The sequence below is a fragment of the Xenopus tropicalis genome, chromosome 2 (genome assembly GCF_000004195.4).
Source record: "Xenopus tropicalis strain Nigerian chromosome 2, UCB_Xtro_10.0, whole genome shotgun sequence".
NCBI classification, from domain to species: Eukaryota; Metazoa; Chordata; class Amphibia; order Anura; family Pipidae; genus Xenopus; species Xenopus tropicalis.
The window spans coordinates 91,760,404-91,785,302 of NC_030678.2; the positions used below are offsets into that span (position 1 = coordinate 91,760,404).

Here is a 24,899-nt window from a genome sequence, read left to right on the forward strand (position 1 = left end):
TAATTCTGCTCCTCCATGATCAGTGCACTAATTTGTTCTCTCCATTTGGCACATTGGATCAAGAGCCTATCACAAAAACCAGCACAGTAAGTTACTCGGCTCGTGTTGAAGAGCAAGACTGTTGTAATGATTGTTACCTCGCATTGGAGCATGGGCGGCAGTTCATGGATAATATGTCTGGAGGCAAAGTCGATGAAGCACTTGTGAAAAGTACTTGCTTACATCGGTGGTCTAAAAGAAATGGTAAGTGACGTGATTTTTGTTATTGTAACTTACTGATTGTAACATTTGATCCTCAGACGTATTTATATAGCACCAAGTTACTCAGCCCTTTAGAAAGATGACATGAACAACAGACTTAAATTGATAACCGATTAAAACAAGAGATTTAGATCACCCTCCTTTAGTTTCTCAAATACACAAGCTAACCATATAACCTGGATGTCAAGACTAATGACCAAAAAGCAAGCTTTTGTATTTTTATCATTGAAATGTCAAACTAGCAGAAAAATTACATGTTTGTTTATATATGTTATTGCCGCTGTACATAAAACAGAGTTCTGCTTTAACTTGTAGTATTTTGTAGATACTTTTTAAAGCAACTTTTCAGTTGGTCTTCATTATTTAGTTTGGTATTTTTAATTATTAGCATATAATTCTTCCTATTTCCAGTCTGTGTATCCATGACCACGGCAACCAAAAAACAGTGCAAGGGTTCAATTTTATTATTTTAATTGCTTATAAATCTTTTCAGGCCCTCAGTCCATGCCTGGTTTTTCAGAGTGGAATCTGATCTAGCTGGTGAGGTTGTTTGCAGTAAGGAAACATTAACTGACATCCATTGCAGTGCAGCACTTGTTCTGACTTTGGTCCAACAGGTGGTCAGATGGCAAAGTTGCAGCATGCCAGAGTGAACTAGTTTACTTGGCAGCAGTTAATGGATAATGTTAATAAAAACAAACCAATTACTAATTTAGAAAAAAAACATCCAGAATGTTACGAATCGCCTTTTTAAATTAGAATAGGAATCTCTGGTAGTCAAACTTCTAATCATTCCCTCAGACCTGTTATCCAGAATGCTCGGGAACTGAGGTTTTCCAGATAAAGTATGGAGAACCAAAATACAGAAAGATCCCTTAAGTCTGCTTAAAAATTATTTAAAACATTGAATAAATCCAAAACAATTGTTTGCCTTCAAAAAGGATTAGTTATATCTTAAGGTGGCCATTCATGGGCCGATTGTAGCTGCTGATATCTGTCCCTTGGACTGATTCGGCAGCTTTTATCTGTCCGTGTAGGGGCAGCAACGACTGGCCTGAAATTGGCCAGATATCGATCGGGCAGGTTAAAAGATTTAGTGGGATCAGGGACTGCATTGGCTCGTTGATGTGGTCCCCAAACTGACTGCGCCCTTAACGGTCGTTCTAATTTGATCGTTTGGAGCTGGGGGGCCTGACCGAATTAGCCTAAATTCCACCAATATCACCCACCCGTAGGTGAAACGTTATGTGTATGGCCACCTTAAAGGAACCGTAACATCCAAAAATTAAAGTGTTTTAAAGTAATTAAAATGTAATGTGCTGTTGCAAAAAACTGGTGTTTTTGCTACAGAAAAGCTACTATATAAATAAGCTGCTGTGTAGCCATGGGGGGGCAGCCATTCAAGCTGGAAAAAAGGAGAAAAGGCACAGGTTACATAGCAGATAACTAGTAGATAAGCCCCATATAATGGGGGTTTATCTGTTATCTGCTAAGTAACCTGTGCCTTTTCTCCTTTGAATGGCTGCCCCCATGGCTACACAGCAGCTTACTTATATAAACTATAGTAGTCTTTCTGAGGCAAACACACCAGTTGTAGCAATGCAGGGCAACAGTACATTATATTGTAATTACTTTTATACACTTTCATTTTTTGGTGTTACTGTTCCTTTAAGTTTGGATAAAATTCAAGGTAGTGTTTTATTACAGAACTATGTTAACTTGCACTTAAAGGGATCTAAATCCAAAAAATTAATGTAAATTTACTGTTTCTCTGAGCTCTTTTGCAATTTACATTTTTTTTTTCTTTTTTGTTAATGCTTTATGAGATCCAACTGAATCCAAAAAGTGCATACCCTGTTAGGCTCACTGACTTGAAACAGCTTTTGGGTATAATCAGGGCTGTGGAGTCGGTAGATAAATTCTCCGACTCCTCAGTTTCTGATACTTCCGACTCCACGACTCCGACTCCTCTTTTTAATATGCTAATGTATTTAGTGAAGCATACAGTCAATGAAAAGCATGCTTCATGGTCACTCAACGTGTTCGTTTATGCACTGCGTGCATTGGGCTTTATTTTTATAGCAGAGAAGTAATTAATTATGACTGTTTGTGAATTGGGACATTTAAACTTGCTTTATTTTTTTTTCATTTAAATTTAGTAGTAGTTGGTTCATTTTTTTCCGACTCCAGGTACCCAAAATTGCCTCCGACTCCATAGCCCTGGGTGTAATCCTGTCTAGCACTATAAAACTAATATCTCAAATTGTCAAGCGCTGTGAGAATTATTCTGATTAAGTTTGTCCAGGCTCTGCAGATAAAGTATTTGTTTGATATCAGCAGTCCTATATAGCAGTTGTCTAACATTTTCAGTTCATGCCACACGGGGACTAGATTCGGCCCATTACTGGCATCCGCTTTTTTTTGCCTGCACCCGGAACCATTGTGTTGGCCTGGGTGCAGGCACACGCAGCAGATATCGACAAAGAAACTTATTTCAAAGCCGATATCCTGTGTGTGTGCCTGCATGTGGCCAACACAGTGGTTCTGAGTACAGGCAAAAGAAAGCTGATGCCAGTAGTGGGGCTGATTGTTGGCCTGCATTTTTCCACAGGCTGAGGATCAGTCCCGTGTGGCATCACCCTTCGAGTCCAGCATTTGGTCAGCTTTTCCCCTTTGCTAATAAAGTTACAGATATTGGAAATAATTGGTGTGAACTATTCAGCTCTAGTTTCAACAGTATTTAAAGGAACAGTAACACCAAAAAATGAAAGTGTATAAAAGTAACTAAAATATAATGTGCTGCTGCCCTGCACTGGTACAACTTGTGTGTTTACTTCAGAAAGTCTACTATAATTTATATAAATAAGCTGCTATGTAGCCATGGAGGCAGCCATTCAAAGGAGAAAAGGCACAGGCACATAGCAGATAACAGATAAAACACTATTGTATTCTACAGAACTTATCTGTTATCTGCTATGTAACCTGTGCCTTTTCTCCTTTTTTTCCAGCTTGAATGGCTGCCCCCATGGCTACACAGCAGCTTATTATATAAACTATAGTAGTGTTACTGTAGCAAACACACCAGTTTTACCAGTGCAGGGCAACAGTGCATTATATTTTTATTACTTTAAAGCTTTCATTTTTTGGTGTTACTGTTCCTTTAAAACAGAAAGTGCATGCCCCAAATTTCGCCCTAAATTATTTCCAGACTGGGCTTTCAGTGGTATATAGGAGAGGAAATATGCATTCTTCCCAGATCTACCCCAACCCTATGTTCAGGAAACTATTGTCCTTTTGCAGAAGTGAAATAGGCATGTTTGGATGCAAATCCATTTAAAGGATGGCATTGTTTAGCCCAACTGTGTCCATTTTGCTCGACCTCTATGGTTGTGGATGTAAATGAGTCCTATAGTGTAATTTTGTGCAAAACAAATATAAATTAAGCTGCTACAAAATCTCCTCCCATTAAAACTCAATATTTGATATTGCAGCATATCTATTGTGACCAACTTTTAACACTTCTTTGGCCAATCCTGTATTTCCCCTTCATGTGAAGAATTCTAGTATTTCATCATGCAAAAGTTTTTTACATGCAATAATTTGTATACCTTCCAGTAGTCCTCATTTAAGTTGCATAGCCATAAATTCCACAACCCAATAAAACGGGGCTTATTGTAAAGTGGGTGTGTTTTCTTGCAAATTGGAAGCATGGACTTATTTTTCTAAGGTTGGTGGGGTATGTTTCTGGAAAATCTGACCTTGGAAAGCAAGTTGTGGCTAAAACATAGCCCTGTAAAATTGCATGATATACGAATCAGAGCATAGTACACTGAGAAATATACAGGGCTCCAAGAATAAGAATCACTTCATAAATAAAGATACAAATACAAAAAACATATACAGACATGTGAAAGCCTATTTTGTGTGTTTTGGTGACCCATTAAAGTCAGCCTTTGTTTTGTTTTGCTCACTTGATCATGTAACTTGCATATAAGCAATTTGTTACCATGTGAAGTAATCCAGTTGCTAGTGTTGCAAGTTTGCTTAGTGCTATTTTTGGTTGTCACACTTGCTAAGCAAGCCAGTCATGATTAAGAATGGAAACGATATGACAGAAAAGATAGGATATTGGATAGCCAAATCAGATATAAAAAGTTTTCTATGTACTGTAATGAATATGTGCAGTCATAATTTAATACTGTTTCTGCATGCAAAACATACATAAGGAAAGATATAGTGTTTCCGTGTGGTTCTTTCCTAAAATCACCTTTTAACAAATAATTCTGAAATGCCCTTAACTTTTTTTTTTTTAATATTAACCAGATTTCTGTTTTTATTTTCAGCTGTAGATGCAAGTATGCAGTGTTCCCAGGATATTCTTCGCATGCTTCTTTCATTACAGCCTGTGTTGCAAGATGCAGTTCAGAAAAAAAGAACTGTTCGGTCATGGGGAGTGCAGGGACCCTTAACGTGGCAACAGTTCCACAAAATGGCTGGTCGTGGCTCTTATGGTAATGCAGCTTTTGATTTTTAATATGTATGTTCAAATTCAAGAACATTAAATTATTCTCCCAAGTCCACCCAGCAAAATGTATTTCCATATCTAGACTTCTAGTGACATAGTGGAGGGAATGCTATCCTGTATGGGCCTGCTCTACCTTCCTAAGCCCCCCAAAGCCAAAGGGTGTGCTTTCCATATTTCACATCAGTGCCCATCAACTCTTGACTTGTGAGCCGTTTATTGCTTATCATAATGAGGCAGGAGTCCATAGTCTTGAAAATTGTTTTTCCATACAATAATTCCAACATGTTCATCGCATTGTTAGGAAATGTTATTGTCCAAAATATTCTTGTCTGGCTTTAGCAGTGCATCTGTAGAGTGGGCATTCAAAGTATACATCACATGTCTACCTGATTTTTTATTTTTTGTTTCAGTTTGTATCATTAAAAGTATTTCATGGAATGTATATTTTCTTCCTTATGTTTAACCAGTGTATTTGTTTAATATTTTTGTCTTTTTAATTTATATAGGAACAGATGAATCACCAGAGCCACTGCCAATCCCTACATTTCTCGTGGGCTACGATTATGATTTTTTGGTGCTGTCACCATTTGCACTGCCTTATTGGGAGAGACTGATGTTGGAACCCTTTGGGTCGCAAAGGGACATTGCTTATGTTGTTGTTTGCCCAGAAAATGAGGCTTTGCTGAACGGAGCCAAAAGTTTCTTTAGGGATCTCACTGCAATGTATGAGGTAAAGAGAGTCCGATATTTTGACAACATCAAATTGAGATTGCAGCCACTGTGTACTGCCTTTTAAAAGATCATGAATTTGTTTCCTTCTTGAAGGCTTTTGTTTAACTTGGAAATATTCTATACCGGATAGCAGACTTCTTCTATGCGTCCAGTTAATGATTTCAGTCTTTTTACTGATCTCAACATAATTATAATGCCTGGCGGTGGTTGGAACTAAAAATTGCTAAGATTTGCATTTTAGCATTATCCAAAAACATATGTTAAGATTTAATGCATTAAAAATATATAATATGCTTACTTGGATTCTTGCTAACCTTAAATTATTTATCAGAGATGTTTATAATCCTTTTTTTTTTTTTTTTACATTTGTTATAATAAAAAGCTGCTTAGAATTAAATTTTATGTTATTAACAAGTTTTAATGTTTTTAAAGCAATATCTATCTTACGGTTCTCTACACTGACTGGTTCCGAATACATTGTAGCAAAAGCCAGCTGATCAGGAACAAAACTTGCTACATTGTTTTAAGAGTCAGAACCAGAGAACGGAGGCATAAAAAATAAAAAGTTTTTGCATACAGTACTTTTGCAAGTAGAGTGCTAGCACTGATTGTGTTGAACTGTTCAAACCCCCCCAGCAAAACATGACTTACCATATAGTGACTGACGGATAGCAAATGTCAGCTCAGAAATTTCCACATTTTAATATCTTTATTATCTTGTATCAGTCTTGTAGGCTTGGGCAGCATAGAGCTATCTCCAAACAATTAACAGATGGCATCATGAAGGTTGGGTCTACTGCTGCTAAAAAGCTGTCCGAAAAGCCAGTTGCAGAATGGTTCTCTCAGGCGATAAATGGCAACAGTGAAGCATATTCTAAACTCCGGTTATATGCACAAGTTTGTCGATATGAACTTGGTAAGAAAATCTAGACTATTAATTTTTCACTGCTTTTATTGCTGTTGTGAAAATCTGTTTTTTTTTTTTGTGCAGTATTAGTGACTTGTTTTTGCTTTTACTTATTCATTCAGGTCCATATCTAGCATCCCAGCCACTGGACAGTTCCCTGCTATGCCAGCCCAACCTCACTTCCTCAGCAAGTCAGACTGTTTCAGTCCAGCCAGCAGCAGCATCCACACCTGGAAATCCAAGCACTCCATCCTCTTTAAACTCTTCTGCAGCAAACAGCTCCTCTACTGTGACACCTAACACTCTGCCTCAAGCAGCTGCCACAGGGTCTGCAGCTACTTCGAATGTGGCTGGTGGCCTGACCGCAAACAAGCCAACATCGTTTCCTCCCTATGGGAATATAAACAGTACCCCTAATTCCATTCCAGCACAAGTTAATTCTGTTCAGAGCAATCAAGGAGGGCCACAAACGCAGCAACAGACATTACAGCAAAACAGTGGGATGTCAAGTGAACAGTCTGCTGCTGCAGCAGCTGCTGCAGCTGAGGTCACTGAAAGGTAAGGGAGTATTTTGCCTTAATTTTGCCTAAATGTTCGACGAGTGGTCTTAGTTGTTGGTACGGTGACAATATCTGGCAAAAATGCAACATTATAACATTTTTTTTTTTTTTTTTTTTTTTTTAAGTACAATGGACCGGGATAAAGTTGGTGTCCCTACTGATGGAGAATCTCATGCAGTCACATATCCACCTGCCATAGTAGTTTATATTGTTGATCCTTTTACATATGAAAGTAAAGACGAGGACTCAAACTCATCTAGTGTGTGGATGCTTGGCCTTCTACGCTGTTTTCTTGAAATGTTGCACATCCTCCCACCCCACCTCAGAAACACAGTTTCTGTGCAGGTAATGGCATTCCTGTAAATGTATTTTATCTTTTGATTTGTATTTCCAGTTACCTCTGTAGCTCAGAGGTTAACATCAGAACAACTAATAACACAAGTGGGGAGTGCTGGGCAATTAATATCTTCACACTCTGCAGTCTCCTGTCTGTATACAGCACGCCTGTATCCTAAGTATAGGCTTGGTGCAGTCTGCAAAATATGACAACTTTGCAACCTTGCTTAATATGGACTGATGTTTAGAATTCTTGGATGTGCTAAACACCATATGTATCTTCAATTTCCTGCCTTAGCAAAATGTATGTTGGGTGGAGGCCAGCAGATGGTTAGAATTGTGAGAATTAATGTGCTTACTGCTACATAATTTACTCCCCTTACATTAGAATAAATAGGAGGCGGGTTCTTGCATATGCTATTTCTCCTGTAAATATATATGTACAAATTTCCGAATAATCATTACAGAACTTTCTTACTGTTATTTCTCTACAGATTGTCCCATGCCAGTATTTCTTACAGCCTGTTAGACAAGAGGATCGGCAAATATATACACAGCACTTAAAATCATTAGCATTTTCAGTGTTTACTCAGTGCCGAAGACCACTTCCAGCATCAACAAATGTTAAGACACTAACTGGATTTGGGCCTGGCTTAGCGATTGAAAATGCTTTAAAGAGCCCTGAAGTAAGTCCTGCTATTTCAATGTGCCCTATTTAAAGGGGTTGCTCTATACAGTTTGTACAGCTTCATGGTCCAAAAGACTTGCTATTAGAGATACCAAGGATCACATTTATAGAAAAGGTGTACAGCACTTTGCCATGAAAAAAAAAAAAAAAAAAACAGCTGCTAAAAGTAGAAAAAAACCCCAAAACAGACTGAAGCCTGCTGAACTTACGCAGAAACCTCATTGAGTAGTAAACTTTGCGTGATCAACACACTTGTCTGAGCTGCCTATATTGAATATAAACATACATTCTTTGCAAAAGAGGTCTATTTAAGCCATATTTGCAAGCAAAAAATCCTGACATCTTGCAATGTGTAACTTATATGGTCTTGCATACAGCGTTCCTTTATGGAATGCTAAGCCAGACAGTGAGTTGGCCCATGTTGTTTCTAGCAACTATCTTAACAAAGGCTAAGGCTTTTAATGTATTTCTACACAGTGCACTACTTGGCTGGAGATTAATCACTGAACCAATCTGGAGCCACCATAAACATAGTAGGAAAAGGAGCACTCATTGGTCTTAAAGGACAAGGCAACGCAAAATATAATTTTTGCCTAATAAAAGAAACAAAATTCTAAGTAGCTTTGCAATATACATTTATTACAAGTTTGTAATGGTTTTTGAGTTATTTGTATTTATAATTGCTATTAGAAGCAGTGTTTGCCTGTCCTTTTCTATTCTCTGCCCTGGTGGCTCTGACTGTTGAAACATTGTAACACAAGCCAGCAGCCTGACAGACCTGCCTTGCTGGAGAAGCAAGACCTTTGCAACATTGTTTCAAATGTAACAACCAGGAGTTCGGCAAATACTACTTTCAATAGCAATTACATTTACAAATAATGCTTAAAGCGATATTGGAAAATTATGTATAATTATAGCCTAAAAGCATTTCTCTGCATTTAAGTCCATTAGAAGTAAATTAATAAATTACAAAAAAATACTATCAAGGTATAATATGCTGCTGCTGTTACTTAATTCTCCATGTAAATCTTACTTAAAATATCATCTTTGCATACAGAGACCTGACTGTATCCGGTTGTACACACCACCATTTATTCTGGCTCCTGTGAAGGATAAACAGACTGAACTTGGTGAAACATTTGGAGAGGCTGGCCAAAAATATAATGTTCTGTTTGTTGGTTATTGCTTATCACATGATCAGCGATGGCTTTTGGCTTCTTGTACTGACCTTTATGGGGAGCTATTAGAGACCTGCATCATTAACATTGATGTGCCAAACAGGTAAGTTAAACATGCAGTTTATAAGTGGATCAATCCTTACTTGCATAGTCTTTGTTCCAAGAAACTGTAAATGTGACAACACTTTTCTGTATTATATTTGTAGAGCACGACGGAAAAAAGGTTCTGCTCGCCGTTGCGGTCTTCAGAAGTTATGGGAGTGGTGTCAAGGGCTTGTGCAAATGAGTTCAGTTCCATGGAGGGTAGTGATAGGGCGCTTAGGAAGGATAGGCCATGGGGAGTTAAAGGGTAAGTGTTGTACTATAAATATTTCTTCAGGTCATATGCTATATTACAAAGCTTTTGTTTGAGTTAACATAAATAGATTTTAAAGCCTTCTGGATTTTTTTTTTGTCTTTGTTTTACTGTTAGACTGGAGCTGTTTGTTGAGCCGCCGCAATCTTCAGTCACTGAGCAAGAGGTTGAAAGATATGTGCCGAATGTGTGGTATATCTGCAGCAGATTCTCCCAGCATTCTAAGTGCTTGTTTAGTCGCAATGGAGCCACAAGGTTCATTTGTGATCATGCCAGGTAAGTGCATTTCGTGTCTCGCCTATGCTGTCCTCTGGCAGAAGTTTTGTGTTGGATGCAAACATCATATATTTCTCCTTATTTTGTAGATTCTGTATCAACAGGTTCAGTATTTGGCCGTAGTACAACACTGACCATCCAGACTTCCCAGCTAAACACACCGCAGGATACATCATGTACTCACATTTTAGTTTTCCCTACATCAGCCTCTGTTCAGGTTGCTTCGGCTACATACACCACTGAGAACATCGATCTGGCTTTCAATACAAACAATGGTAAGTTATCATGAAAGTGTTTCATCTAATAAAAACAAAAGCTTGTAATTTTCTTTTTGAGCAACTGGCAAGCAAAGTCTTGAAAGCCGTAACCGTTCTTTGTCATTTGTTGCCCTTAATAGTTTAAGGGCTTCATTGTGTTAAGGTAGTTTTCCAACCAGAAAATCATGCCTGGCTTTTTATGAAGTGCAAATTTAAATGCACAATGCAAGTTTATTATGTACAATATCTCTCAGACAAGAGGCTTATTTGAAAATCATAGACAATAAAAAATAAAGACCAGTTAAAAAGTTGCTTACAACTCCATCTACAACATACCAAACATTTCAAGGTAAAATTGAATCCCCTTTAATGCTAAAAATGTAATGTTCACTGCTGTGTGTTTTGGTATAAAAAAGTTTGTTTGCATTTTTCGCCCATATAAAAAAATTGTGCACTCAATCCTATATTAAAGTATCTGCCTAGTTAAAAGTGATGAGAGCCAAGGGATGCCTAATTAACAAGGCAACGATTTGGTAAAGCAAGCTACAGGTAAGCAAGCGTTGTTCCTACCTTAATACATAGTGAAAGGTTGAGATTATAAATAATTAAAAGAAGGAACTGAATACGCAGAGATGGTAGTTATTAGCTATTGTACAATATTTCCTTATACAAATATGGCTGAGTGCAGACAGTTTCTTACAGCAGCCTTGCTTAATGCCACACAGACTTAAACATGTTTCTCTTGTGTTTTAAAGATGGTGCAGATGGAATGGGAATTTTTGATTTATTAGACACTGGTGATGATTTGGATCCTGATATCATTAACAATCTTCCTACATCTCCAACTGGATCCCAAGGACATTCACCTGGATCCCATTACCCACACGGAGGTGATGCTGGAAAGGTATTTACATTTTTGTGCCTTTTTTTTTTTTTTTTAAATACCGACTAGAAGCTTTTTTCCTCTGCCAGTACAATTGCTGCCCTCCTTTACCCTTTGGTACCATATTGGTAATCCAGCTGTGACACATGGAAGTTGCAGGTGTAAATATCAGATGGACTTGGAATAGGGTTGCTAATTTGTTTTAAAAAAACCTAAACAGTTATGGGGCTATTATCTGGAAACCAAATATATATATATTTTGACATGGCAGCCTGAGCCACTGGAAGGGGAAACATGGGGCATAGCGCAGCCGAGTTGTGCTTTTCCCGGTGTTGTCGAAGAAGCACATTTTCTTGCAGTTTTAACGCTCACCTTGTATGTCAATCACTATGAAACACTATTTAAACCTTCCTATCACTGTGTTTATGCCTATGATTAAGTGCACACGAAACACGTTAGGCGCTTTGTTTTTAAATGGACCTATAAAGACCTGCTTTTAGCAAAACTTCTCCGTCCGGAGCGCTTGGAGTTCCTTTCGTTTTGTGTAAAGTTTTAATGCTTAGCCACAGTGAGCAGAGTTAATAAAGGAACAGTGCATTGGAAAAAATGTTACTGTTAAATTGATGAGGTGTATGATAAATGCTGTTTCATGTGACAAACTATATAGGACATGTTATGTTTAAAGTAGAATAACTTATGATTTAGGAAAGTGCCTTTGTATAAATCTCACAATTTTTTTTTTTTTTTCAATTCATGTAGTCATATTGATTTAGTAACCATCTTTTGTCTTTTTCTTAAAGGGTCAAGGTACAGACCGGTTGCTGTCCACAGAATCACATGATGAAGTGACCAATATTTTGCAGCAACCTTTGGCACTTGGTTACTTTGTATCAACTGCTAAAGCTGGTCCTTTGCCTGACTGGTTTTGGTCAGCATGTCCTCAAGCACAAAATCAGTGCCCACTGTTTCTTAAGGTAATTGATTAATTTTAATACACAGTCTAAATCTGCTAACAAGAATATTTTATATATATATATATTTATTATCTTGTTTAAACTGAACGAATACCACATGATGTTCATCTCACAAGATAATTTTTCCCATGATCAGGCCTCTTTGCACCTCCATGTGCCTTCAGTGCAATCCGATGAGCTGCTCCATAGCAAACACTCCCACCCACTGGACTCCAATCAGACGTCAGATGTGCTCAGGTAATGCATCTCTATCTTTTTAAATGTCATGTTTAAAGTGGCTGAAGATTTAAGACATATTAGAACTGATTAATCAGATAATAGGACATTTGATTTAGTAAATCATGGATGTTTTTAAAGGGCAACTAAAGCCCTATGGTTTTTTTTTGGTTTTTTTTAATCTGTTACACACAGCATCTGATGTAAAGGTCTTTTGGCACCACATTTGAAAATTAAAGAACAAGTACTACCATTTAAAACTCTTGTTTTGGCATATGTTCCCTCAAAAATGACTTTATAGGAACTGGGGAGTTGTACATTGGTACCCTGGATGAATTGTCCATTTGCATTTTTACATTGAAATTCAGATGTCCTTTTGTTTCCTGGCTTGTTTGATAGCTAGTATTAAAAGTGTGCTTTCTGATTTATTAACAAAATTAATGTAAAACAAGTCCAGGAAAAATTAAAGGAAACCTATTTTTCTTTGCTCTATTGACACTTTTTTTTCTCCACATTTTAGGTTTGTTTTGGAACAGTACAACGCCCTATCCTGGCTAACCTGTGATCCCGCAACTCAAGACAGACGCTCATGTCTGCCAGTTCACTTTGTGGTGCTGAACCAGTTGTATAATTTTATCATGAACATGCTGTGATCTTTTGAAGGAAAGGGGAAGATTACACAAGAGGATTCATGTTTCATTGCCGAATTTTGATCCACCCTCACCCCAAAGCCATTAGATATACATGGATTTCCTTTGTTGATCGCTAACCGCACCAGTTGCATTCAAGCTGACCATTTCTTACTGACCTCCCACCAATCAACCATTTTCAATGTTCTTTACCATTTGGATTATTGCTTTAAACACACACAAAATCTATTATTTGAAAGTCTCAATGACACTTTCATGATCATCTCCAGTCTCAGTATTTGTTACAAATAGGATCCTCTACCTGCTGGCATAAAGTGTATCTAAAAGCTCGGGGATAATTTGGAACAATGAGGAGTTTCATCACATGACTTCTAAACATCCTGAGGAAGTTATATGGATTACAAAACCTATTATCAATAGAAAAAAATGCCTGCATCTCTTATTTATTGTAAGTTTTTAAATGTATAAATTGTCTTATATTTCTTAATCTCTTTTATAAAAAACAAAAACTTTTTTCCTAGAAGGTTTATACTGCCTTCTTGCTTTAAAGCAATTGGTCTAAAATATATGTACTCGTCTTAATTAAAAGTTGCAGTAGGTTGCTTTTAGAGTATTATTTTTTGTAAGGGGGTGGGCAGGGGTACTTAAAAATTTGTATTGTCTTGATGTACAGAATATTGGGAGTTAGGAGCGTTAATGTCCATACCATTGTGTGTGGGGGTTTTACAGCTAAGCTGTAGCTGCAGAGTACTTGTACAGTAATGATCTTCACTGTGTTTATAAATTTGAAAAAAAAAAAAAGGTACCGGGTCTTAAATTTTTATAATCACACCTCAACAAACCGAGTAACCTGATGGCAATATATCATTGACTATTGTAGGTGGTGGTTTAACCTGTAGTGACAAATAAACTCTTCGGTTTAATTTTTTTAAAATTTGGTCCAGGGCTGTGACTGCTGTTGTGACGCCTGTTGCTATGAAATGACTTTTTAAATGGTGTGGGAAAATACTGGTATTCCATTAAATTGTTACTTGGAGAACACTGAGTAGTAAATGAAATCAGCCCCCCTTCCCCTTCCAACCATATAGTCAGCTAAAAATTGTTCTTAATGAGAAACAGTCAGTCTGGAGCATCAGTAGTTTTTTTTTTTTTTTTTTAAACATTTTTTTCTGTGCCGTGTAAATACATTCTCTATATTGATGGCATTCTGACTCGCTTTCCATGACTAACTTTTCATCTTTTTTTTTTTTTTTTGTCTAAACAAAGATCATCTTGGCAATTTCCTCTATTCACTACTTGGATAAAAACTGAAATTGTATTCAGATAAAGAAATGCAAGTTTTGTAAATACAGAGTATTTACTTTTAACATTTTCATATAGAGAAAGAAAAAAAAATCAAGTTTGCTTTATATGTATATATAAAATATATACATAGATATATATAAATATTTAAGAAAGTATCAACTTTTTGTTTTCTTTAAAATAAAACACTTGGTGACAAATAGCTCAGACAACAACAACGACATAAAAACCCATTTCTCTGGAAGCTTTTATTAACACAAAGGATACTAACATTGGAGATCTATCACCACTGATGTTGCCCATAGCAACCAATCGGAATTTTGCTTTTTTTTTTTTTTCCCCCCAAACTTGTAGGTGACTTTTAAATCAAATTGCTGATTGGTTGCTATGGCAAGCCTCAACAGTGATACTTATCTCCAGTGTTAGTAAGCATGCCACTTAGTGTAGTTATCTGCGCTCTTGAAAATGTGTGGCTATTTAAAATAATTTGTACCACCCCCCTCCTATTAGAGCATCAATCTTTCTGATTTTATTTGATTTACGTTTGTGCCCAATTCAAACTCTTATATCATTCTAATGAAATTACAGGTTGGATTTTGGAGTAAATGTCTTCAACTCTATGCCATAGTGAGGCTAATAGGCAAACAGCTCTCACGCAAGACCAGTGATTTTTAAACAATTTTTTTTTTTATCAGGCACCCCTTAGCTCATATCTAAGCCAGCACTTCCTAAATCTCCCCTTTATTGACTGTGTAAAGCTGGGCTTCCAGCAGTATCAAGGAGGAATAGGAAATTTATGGTCCCTACTCCAGGACCCCTAGAGGGGGCCAGCCCCACATTATTTGAAACCACTGCACTAGGCTTTCCTAGTAACTGCCATGTATCACTAGTGGGTTCCAACCAGCTAGGTTCATAAATAGTTGTCCCTACTGACAATTTTTGTGCCTTGCCCCAGAGAATATTTTTGTTTTTACTGTGCATGTCTTCCCTGGTATTTTAATGCGGCAGGAAAATGACCATGTGACATTGTCCTTAGACTTGCACTAACTTCTATTGTTTGTGATTTAGAAGCTTTAAATAAGGATACACTCTTAACTGAGCCATTTCTAGATTTTCTAACTCTAATAATGTGACTTTTACACAATAAAGATATGGCGTTGTTCAGAATAGGCTCAACAACACTATGGCTAATGCTGCATTTTTAAAAAAATTCCCTTGGCGGTGTAGTAACGCTGAAAATGCATTTACATTGAAATTAATTCCATCGGCCAAATGGCAGGCATGTATTTCTGATGGCCGTTAAAACAGCAAACAAGGCAGGGTAGTTTGCTGAAAAAGTCATTACATTTCCCTAAGAGTATTAACTGCAATGAAAATGCAATGGTAGCTACTACATGTGGCTAAAATACACTGTAGAATGGCACCAGCAAGTCTTATGAGACTGGCACTGGAGCACACATTCGTAATAACGCTGGCAAATTAGCAGCCGGTGTTTCGAGCATTGGTGTAATTATGCTGCTGAGGGACATTTTTGAAAATGCCATGTGTGAATGGAATAAAAGGTTCTGCTTTGGGAAGTGTAAAACGATGGTTCCTGACTGTTCCTGTCAATGGTTTGCCAGTTGTGCCCTTCCTACCAGTGTCTCTTCCTGCTCCTTTCTTTTATCCCCATTTAACCACTAGATTTGCAGCACTCCAGCTTCTGTTGCTACCACACTACATGATCAACTGTGATCTCCACTTCTCATGTTTGCCTTCTCCCGCACTCCGAGTATGCCACTTTGTTAACTTGTAGGTGTTAAATTGCACTTGCTTCCCTTAACTGCAAACACTATTGCCATTTGTTCTTATTTGTTTACCCACACTATAAGCACATTTACTAGGGGAAGGCTCCTATGGGCTATTTGAGCCAAGACAAGTTTCTGCTTAGCAGCATTTTTATTTTAAAACCTTAAACTGTTTCAAATGCAACAAAGTTGATGTAGATAAATATGACCATTCATATTTCAGTGGGATAGTCCGTATTCAGCTATGACTGAATGCTGCTTTATTTTGCACATTTAAGGCTGGTTTGCTCCAGGTACAAGCAGAACACCATCCGATTCATCTCTATGGTATCTTTATGCCAAACATTACTTATATGATATGCAATATTTGACCGTTTAGATGTTGCAGAACTACAGCTTTCTTAATAGCTAGTAGAATTAGCTTAATTTTAGTTTTGCAACAATTGGAATTCCAATGTGTGTCTATCACTGAACCATACTGTAGCATACGTTATCTAGATCCCATGCAGTTTATTGCTGGTGTGTTTGCTGCCCTTATGGGCTGTGCATTTTGTGACCAGAACCTGGAGAAGCCTAGAGAATGAGGAGTGCTAAGGGGAAATGTATGCAAAACCAGCACACATTTTAAAATATCTTAAAGGGGATATAGACTTTCCTTTGAAACCATTGCACCTCCTAGTTGCCCAAAAACAGCAATTACAGGTGGTACAGATGATTGTGTCATTTTGCCTTTGTGATACCACACTGTAATAAAACATCAAGATGGCGGGCAGAAGGCTGTTCTGTGATAGAAAAGCTTCTAGCTCCAGCTGCAGGAACAAAGAACATGGAGCCACGTGGAGGGATATAACAAGTGTGGTAGACTGTTACAATTTAAGAATACCCTAGAAGCCCACAGACTTGTGTTGTGTGATGCAATGGAATAAAAGCTTGCTATCAGTGAAATGCTTGTGTGGCTTCCATGTGAGTAAATCACACAACATGACATTTTCCAAGGTGACCATTTGATTTTTGCTTTGTGTGGGTAACCGCAGAATGTGCTTTTTCCTTCCTTTTCTGTTTGTGTAATTTACATTTTCTGTGATTAAACCATTGCTCGATCAGTCAATTAAGGGACTGTGATCAAAATTTATTTTGGGGAAATCAGTGACTGATTTCCTGAAACAGTGTTGCTGGTGTATAAAATGCTATCACCATGAATTTTAGGAAAAGAAAAAAAAAACAAAACAAAAAAAAAAAAACTAAAATGCAGATTTTTTTTTTGAATACTTTTTTTTTTTAATTTTATTTTACACCCCAGTTTTGTATGTTTAATTTTACTCAAGGGCTAATTTAATTTACATTTATTGTAATATATTTTAAATTAAGTTTTATATCTTTATTTGGGCTTTTTATGGTACCAACAGCATTTTCCTTCGTTAAGACATCAGATAATTGAAGTTTAACACATAATTAAATAAGGTATTCTTATATGTTAGGCAACTATTTTTGAATACCAATTTTCTTGAGTGATACCCCTCTCCCCTCCCCTCATTTTGGAATTTTATTGACTATTTTGTAGTATTTTGCAGAAGGCAATTTGGCTGTTTCCTCTAGAATATGAGTGTTGCAATTAAAATTCAAAGAAATTTGGATCTGAATTTTACACCCATAAAGCCGTAATATGATTTTCTTGGGTGGAGTTTTTCTTTTTCTCTAAACAAAATTATGGTGTTAATGCCAAATTAGCCTTGAGGCATATCCATCCTAGCTTTCTTATAGAGTATGGCAAGATCTTTCTCTCTATATTCTTACAATGAAGATCTCTTGTATTTGCAGAAAACATGTTGAATCTATTTTATTTCTTAAGAGGAGGGGGGCCAACACAATGGTATTAAGGGATTACATATCTTAGAATTTCAGTCCAAGTAGCTGGTCCATACATGAGGGCCATAGTAGATTACATTCAGTGGATTTATGTTTCTTCCACTGAGATGGTTAATGGTCCAAGTGTTTCGTTTTTTTTCCCCACCTAAATGCAAAATGAAGAACAAATATTTTTGCTGCCAAGTGCCATAAATAGAATTGTACAGAATGTGGTTAAGGAATTGAAAAGTTTATACTTAAAAGAAAATAAATTATTCATGAAGCCTTGCTTGTGTTGTCTCTTAATTAAATATTTTTTTGCTTTTAGAATGGTAATAAAAGTGCGCTGTTAGTTCTTGCATGATGTATCGGTGCTAGAAACTCATTTGTTACAAAGGAATATTGTACATTAAGTTGAACTTTTTGTTCAAGTGAATTCATGCTTAACTCTTAGTACTAGAGGTACTAATAGTAGAGGAAGGCAAAATAACCCTAGGAAGGACATACTGTATATTTAGTAATCAATAGGTAACAATGGTTAGTCAGATTATTAACACATATAGCAAGAAGTTGCTTAATAGAGCACATGTAGTAAATAACTGTCATTCAGTATCCTCTTGCTTTATATCTGAAGTAAATGTTATCTTACGGTGTAAGTCATGCTTGGTATGAGGATAGGAGTATCCTAAAAACCAGAGGGAGGTAGTGTTCAATGAAGACTTGTTAATAGCATGCCCAAAACCAGTGACTGCTAGATCTTAGTTCAAATTAAAGGGGTTCCTGTGGTCCATTTTGTCCTTCTCAGGGATAGCTCTTTGTCCCATCCTTACATCAACTTGGCAGGGCAGCTCAATCTTGGGTAGAATGGCTTCTGGATGGCATCATGTTGGGAACGTCCAGACAAGAGCTGGCATGTCTGGCTACCCAAATCAAGGAAGCCAACAGTTACATCTGTGAAGGTGCCCTGGACTACGCACCGTTTTCCAGCAGGGCCTAAGCCTTGTCTATGGCAGCCAGTTCTCTTTGGCTGAAGTTGTTGTCAGCTGATCTATCCTCAAAAAAAAAAAAAGTCCCTAACCTCTATTCCCTTCAAGAGCAAACTTTTGTTTGCAGCACCCTTCTACCACAAAACAAGAACTGTTCTTTTTGCAGAGGTAGGTTCTTTCACTTGGGCTCCATTGGTCAGTCATTCTCCTCCATGACCAGGCAGGGGTGGCATTCCAGAACAAACAGCCGGACTAGCAAAACTCCGCATTATGGGTTAGTCAACCCTCTGCAATTTGGGCCAGCTCTTGATCTTTTAGGAGGTATGGCTTTCTCACATTCGGGATGCATGGGTCCAGGAGGTAGTGTGCTTGGTTATCATCTCGAGTTCTCTCAATTCCCAACCGTTTCTTTATGTCCCAGGTTCCCAGAGAACCCACTTGGGCCCAAGCCTTTTCAGAGGTCATCAGGGACATGCTGGATGATTCAGTAATTACTCTGGTCCATGAGAAGAACAGATCAATTTGACCAGTCCTGGAGCTAAAGCAGTTGAACAAGTTCGTTCGTCCCACTCTCCCAAGTTCAAAATGAGATCTCTTCATTCTGTCATCACAACAATGGCCACTAACAATTATCTCACAGCGCTCAACATTAAAGACACCTACTCCATGTGATGCCTATCTGTTATGTCTATCTCACATCACATTCTCTCAATAAAGGAGATAATGAAACCAGTTTCACCTAAGCAGTTCCTAGTTTTGATGAGGCAAGAGGTACTAATAAATAACTGAGAAGCCCTCTAGTAATAAGCTGCTCAAAAGCTGTTGAGGGGGTGTTTGCTCAAATTGTTTATAAAGGGAAATGGGGTAGGACATTCAGTAAAAACAATTTCAAATTAGTGTTTTAAAATGGCATAAGCAGGAAAATAAGGATGTTTTTTAAATGAAAATAGGCAGAAAGCATTTTGAAACAAAGTAAGCTGGATTTCAACACAGTAGATAGTAATAGTGAATCATATTGTAAATACCAGTGTTACACATTTAAGGGTAAGTCACAGGCCAATGATCAGCTCTTTAGGAATTATGTCCAAATCCAAGAGATAACAGCATTCATGGTTAAATGAGGTCCTCACTCCAACTAGGCTTTCCATCCACCCCAATCATCTCAGGCTGAGATTTTTGTCCACACTCTTGGGCCAGTGAGCTGCTAACTCAGTAAGCAACGAAATCAAGTACAATGATTATTTTCCTTCATTAGACATCACAAGGAGGATCAAATCAATAGATGTTAAGTAGAGTTATATAAAGTGCTGTTGGAACAAATGATGAAATAAACAAGTTGGAGGATAAACTATTTATCATACCATATAGCTGTAAAGGCACACACTGATACATGAAGACGGTTAAAAAGATATTTTCAGGGGGAAACCCAAAGAAAAAGAGGGGTGTCCCTTGAAAGTTCTGCTGAGATCTGAATAAAGAGCATCAAAACTACTGCACATTGTACTCAAATATATATTTTTCACTGAGTGTTTGATTCACATAAACAACAGTTACATGGTTATATAGGTGTCACATTAATAATGGCTGTTATTAAAGGAACAGTAACACCAAAACATTTATATATTTCAAAGAAATTAAACTATAATGTACTGCTGCCCTGCACTGGTAAAAGTTTTGTGTTTGCTTCAGAAACATTACTAGAGTTTATATAAACCCTGGTGTGTAGCCATGGGGGCAGCCATTCAAAAGAAATAAAGGCACAGGTTATATAGCAGCTAAGAGATAAACCCTGTAGAATACAATGGTGTCTTATCTGTTATCTGCTATGTAACCTGTGCCTTTTCTCCTTTTTTCCAGCTTGAATGGCTGCCCCCATGGCTACACAGCAGCTTATTATATAAATTATAGTAGTGTTCCTGAAGCAAACACCCCAGTTTTACCAGTGCAGGGCAACAGTACATTATAGTTCAATTACTTTAAAACACTTTCATTTTGTGGTGTTACTGTTCCTTTAAGTATAGGGCTTGGAACCCTTCTTGTGACATGAGATAGACAATAGTAGTCAGTCATATGATATAGATCCATGTATGCACTTACTGAGGGGCAGATAACCACCCAGCAGGGATTGCAATAAAACAAAGGATATGCTCGCAGCACACAGCTCCTTTAGGAGCAATAATGGAAAAGGCAGAAATGCCAGTAACACTCTGAAAATGTACTTATCCTGATATGGAAGCAGGTTATATTTTTAACTTTGGCTTTGATGGGGAGTTTAAATCCCAGTCCAGCACCAAGTAATAGTGATCTCCTAATTTGCCTACTTAAAGGCAGAATTCAGATTTATTGCAGTTAGTTGGCAAAGGCTGGTAGAGAATTCACTCTGGGTGTCAATCTATTTCAGGATTGGCACTAGAATGGCAGTAGTTAGGGGTATGATTAAGCTGCAACTGAAATACTTGGGAAGATGCAAATGTTCAAATGTTTTGAGAAATGCATTAGGCCATGATATAGAGGTGACCTTTTACAATGCATAATGAAGTTGTTCTGCAATTAAGGGGTCCTTTTTTTCTTTCCAGCCTGTAGAAGCATTTTTTTTTAACCCATTTTAAAGTTCTAAGTTTACCAAAGGTGTGGCTATTTGGTCATTTTTCTTTTATTCACTGGGCTCACAGGAGATCAGCAGTGGGTTGAGTATATATCAAGTAGGTAACCATCCCACAGGAGAGAGGTCTGCACTGGCTTAGTAAGAAAGCCTGCAGAAGTAAACAAGGCTGCCATCATGCGAGTGGCCCCAGACATCCTGGTGGGGCAGTTGAAATGACTTGGCTGATTTGGATTTGATATTCAATATAAGAACAACAGGATTAAAGTGGTCACATTCCAAAGTCCTTTGATAAATCCCAAGTAAGATCCAAAGCAAGATCTAATGTTCAAACCCTTATATTGTAATGTCACCCACTGTGACCCACAGCACTTACATTTGCCCATTTGTGTCTGTTAGTTACCCCTCCCATATAGATTGTAAGCTCTACGGGGCAGGGACCTCCTTCATCTTGTGTTTCTGACTCTTATTGTAACTGTACCTTGTATTTATTGTATTTATTGTTGTACTTTGTATTTATCCATTATCTTTAACCCCCTGTTTGTATTAATGTATTCTACTGTACAGCGCTGCGTACATAAGTAGCGCTTTATAAATAGATATACATACATACAAACAAGAATTACCCAAGGGGGGTATTTGCAATCCTGGGGGGGCGGGAGGAGTTACAGGCAGGTTAACAACACACATTGGAGTTTTGTTAGTACGTAGGTCATATGTTATTCTTACCCCTGCCGCAAAACTAAAATTCTCAGCGGTTACTACCGGCGAACCTTTGTGCAACAGCATTCTATTCCGACCTAAGCCTCCCTCAAGCAGTAAGGTTGCGCCGGATACTGCGGTTATATACATGTGCTGTGACGTCACATTCCCGCGACATCAGACTTGTGACGTCCCGGATCAGGTTTCCGGCAATTGCAGAGGAGAGGGACTGTATCGTCGCTGCGGGACTTTTAAACAGCAAACCGGGATTCCCGGCTGTGTTTAAAAAATTGGGACCGTTCTGGGGAAAGCGGGACTGTTGGGCGGTATGTCATTTATATGAGCACGGTAGTACCGCCATTCAGAATGGAAGCAAATAAAATGCCACATTGTTCATTGTATCACTTCAGTCTAAAAAAAAAAGCTCTTCGCACCAAAAACTATTTTTTGCTTTATAAAAATATAATGCTATGGAACTTCCCAATGTGCGGTTGCTAAGAATTTTAAATGGATTCAAAGGAATTTGTAAACTTTGTAAATGCAATTGGAAGCAGGCTCTTGTGCTTTATATGCTCTGCACTGCTGGCTCTGACTCCTCAAACAATGCTAAATAAAAGACTTGGAGATAACTGGTTCTTTTAAATTGTTTTTAGAGTCAGAACAGCAAGAAACCAACACTACATTTCACTGCAGTTACATTTGCATTTAACTTGCTTAGAACAACATTAACCCCCCCCCCCCCACTCCCACAATTTTTGAGTGGAGAACTCACTTAACTTCTTAAAAGGCAGATGTATTTCCCAGCTGCATAAGTTCATTATTATTAGTATCTGACATACTCGCGGAAACCTTGTCTTTACTTTGTACACACCATACCCACTTGTCTGCCTGTACTTTTATTCCTTTACAGTGGACATTGATAGTATATAAATAAAATTCCCTGTTTTAAACAGAAGATATGCAGCACAGGTATAACTAAAGGTACCAAGAAGCCTTATGTAAAAATGCTGAATGTCCCACCTAAGATGGATTTATTGGCAACTTTGATTTTTTTGTTAGAACACCAACACTATCATTCTCTTTTGTATTTGGGTTTTTATGAGAGGTAGTCAAACTCCTTGTAATGTTACCAGTTGAGGCAGGGCAGTACTGAAGCATCTGAAATGTAAGGGAAAGGCCAAGGTAAGCTATGAATAGCACCTTATTATATTTCTGAGAAATGGCAATACTGGGCACACAAGAAACTTTGGTAACAATTTAGTTATTAAAGAATAACAGTTTAGAACAGAAGCACTCTGTTTCATCCTACTTATTCTGTAAAAACATTGTCAGATTTAGAAAGCACTATTATATCAGTAGTCCTTGATATTACTTCTGTGTTTGCATATCTGTGAATTTATTACAGTCTGTTTTGTTTTTGTTTACAGTATTAACACGATGGGTGAACATTCTGGCCTGCAGTATGTCAGCCCCTATGCATTTGAAGCAATGCAGAAAGTAGATGTGGTACGCTTAGCTGCCCTAAGTGACCCTGAACTGAGGCTTCTCCTTCCTTGCTTTGTCCGCATGGCCTTGTGTGCCCCAGCAGACCAAAGTCAGAAATGGGCCCAGGATAAGAAGCTGCTGCTCCGGTTGCTCTCAGGAGTAGAGGCTGTTAATTCTATTGTGGCTTTACTGTCGGTGGATTTTCATGCATTAGAACAAGATGCTAACAAAGAACAGCAGCTGAGGTATGGTATGACTTTATGTGGTGTTTTCCGAAGTGGAGGGGCTCTGATTGTTCCCTAGCTCCATGCAGTACACTAGGGTTCGTATAAAAAACATCTACGTTTTCAACCTGTTAAAAATGGACTGACTTTATGTCTCAAAACCATATAATGTTAGCATTTTAACACACTGTACTACACTACTAAAACAAAATTGTTTATTAAATTGCAAGCTAAGAAATTGCTTCCCCCCGTAAATCACTGGTGGGTAATAGGGTGGGGCCTCTTCCTTGCAAATAATCCTTAATTGGCATTATCAAATCACATTCATTATGTTGTATTAAACTCAGAAATATTAATTGTGGCTATATTCAAGCAGAAGTCAAAGATTTAACCTTATAAGCCAGGAATCCCCAAGCCATATTCAGATGTAAAATGTGTTGGTGAGCCACATGATCATGAAAAAAGTTCTGCGAGGATGCCAAATAAGGGCTGTTATGGGCTATTTGGTAGCCCTATGTGGACTGCTAGCCTGCAGGAGGCTCTGCTTGGAGTAAAAGTGTGTCTCTGTGCCTCTAAAACTTGCCTCCAAGCCAGAAATTTAAAAATAAGCACTTACTTTGAGGCCACTGGGAGCATCATTAAAGGGGGCGGTGAGCAACATGTTGTTTACAAACCACTGGTTGGTGATCACTGTTATAAGCCATATGTTGTTTGAACTATAACCCCCTTTTGTGCAGGGTCCTGCTGTTCATTAACTCACTGCCAATAGCTGTTATATGTTGGAATTAAAAACAGAGTACACCAAACATCCAAGAATCCAGTGCAAATATATTCAAAGTTTGTGTGATTCAGTTTGTTAGTTGCCATAGTATGAGAAACTAGAAAGGGAAGTTTGAGAACAAACTTCATGTTGGGTTGAAAAACATGAAGTCACTGAATGGGCTCTGCCCACTTTCTCTGACCTTGGACCACAGTTATATAGTAAAAACCACTGTCCAAAGTTTGGGGACCCTGGTTTTAATAGTGTCTGAATGGCAGCAATTTAAATTTCCCCACTGAAAGTCAACAAGTGATATCTGATCGGCGGTTGGTGGCTCCACCCCCTTTTTCTAACCTGAAACTGCAATTACCGAGTGACTAACTCTGCAAAGTTTAGGGACCCTAGGAT

General features: G+C 37.8%; 2 protein-coding genes and 1 long non-coding RNA gene across 6 annotated transcripts in view; 2 read left to right on the top strand and 1 right to left on the bottom strand.

The window, feature by feature from the left end:
- The window catches only part of med13 (mediator complex subunit 13), a 56,607-nt gene extending 42,773 nt beyond the window's left edge, over window positions 1–13,834 (top strand). For 2 of the 3 annotated variants that reach the window (XM_004911621.4, XM_004911622.4), the window contains exons 16-30: window positions 1–243; window positions 4,605–4,772; window positions 5,293–5,516; window positions 6,245–6,434; window positions 6,548–6,983; window positions 7,111–7,330; window positions 7,816–8,007; window positions 9,067–9,290; window positions 9,394–9,536; window positions 9,660–9,818; window positions 9,908–10,093; window positions 10,831–10,979; window positions 11,759–11,932; window positions 12,069–12,169; window positions 12,669–13,834. The exon at window positions 1–243 is cut by the window's left edge and continues 683 nt beyond it. In XM_004911621.4, coding sequence (XP_004911678.1) covers window positions 1–243; window positions 4,605–4,772; window positions 5,293–5,516; window positions 6,245–6,434; window positions 6,548–6,983; window positions 7,111–7,330; window positions 7,816–8,007; window positions 9,067–9,290; window positions 9,394–9,536; window positions 9,660–9,818; window positions 9,908–10,093; window positions 10,831–10,979; window positions 11,759–11,932; window positions 12,069–12,169; window positions 12,669–12,801 — 2,942 coding nt within the window. In that variant the 3' untranslated portion in view covers window positions 12,802–13,834. The remainder of the gene's footprint in view (window positions 244–4,604; window positions 4,773–5,292; window positions 5,517–6,244; window positions 6,435–6,547; window positions 6,984–7,110; window positions 7,331–7,815; window positions 8,008–9,066; window positions 9,291–9,393; window positions 9,537–9,659; window positions 9,819–9,907; window positions 10,094–10,830; window positions 10,980–11,758; window positions 11,933–12,068; window positions 12,170–12,668) is intronic. The other variant, XM_004911623.4, reaches the window with a different exon arrangement.
- A 608-nt stretch (window positions 13,835–14,442) lies between these two features.
- On the bottom strand, window positions 14,443–22,180 carry LOC101731276. Its single transcript, XR_208288.4, has 2 exons — window positions 22,050–22,180; window positions 14,443–20,025 (listed from the first exon to the last, which is right to left on the bottom strand). It is a non-coding gene; the product is annotated as an uncharacterized LOC101731276 (long non-coding RNA).
- Window positions 22,181–22,280: 100 nt separating this feature from the next.
- ints2 (integrator complex subunit 2) overlaps window positions 22,281–24,899 on the top strand; it is a 31,951-nt gene continuing 29,332 nt past the window's right edge. Inside the window, 2 exon segments of one of the 2 annotated variants that reach the window (NM_001030525.1) lie at window positions 22,281–22,348; window positions 23,450–23,752. In NM_001030525.1, coding sequence (NP_001025696.1) covers window positions 23,460–23,752 — 293 coding nt within the window. In that variant the 5' untranslated portion in view covers window positions 22,281–22,348; window positions 23,450–23,459. 2 annotated transcript variants of the gene reach the window in all.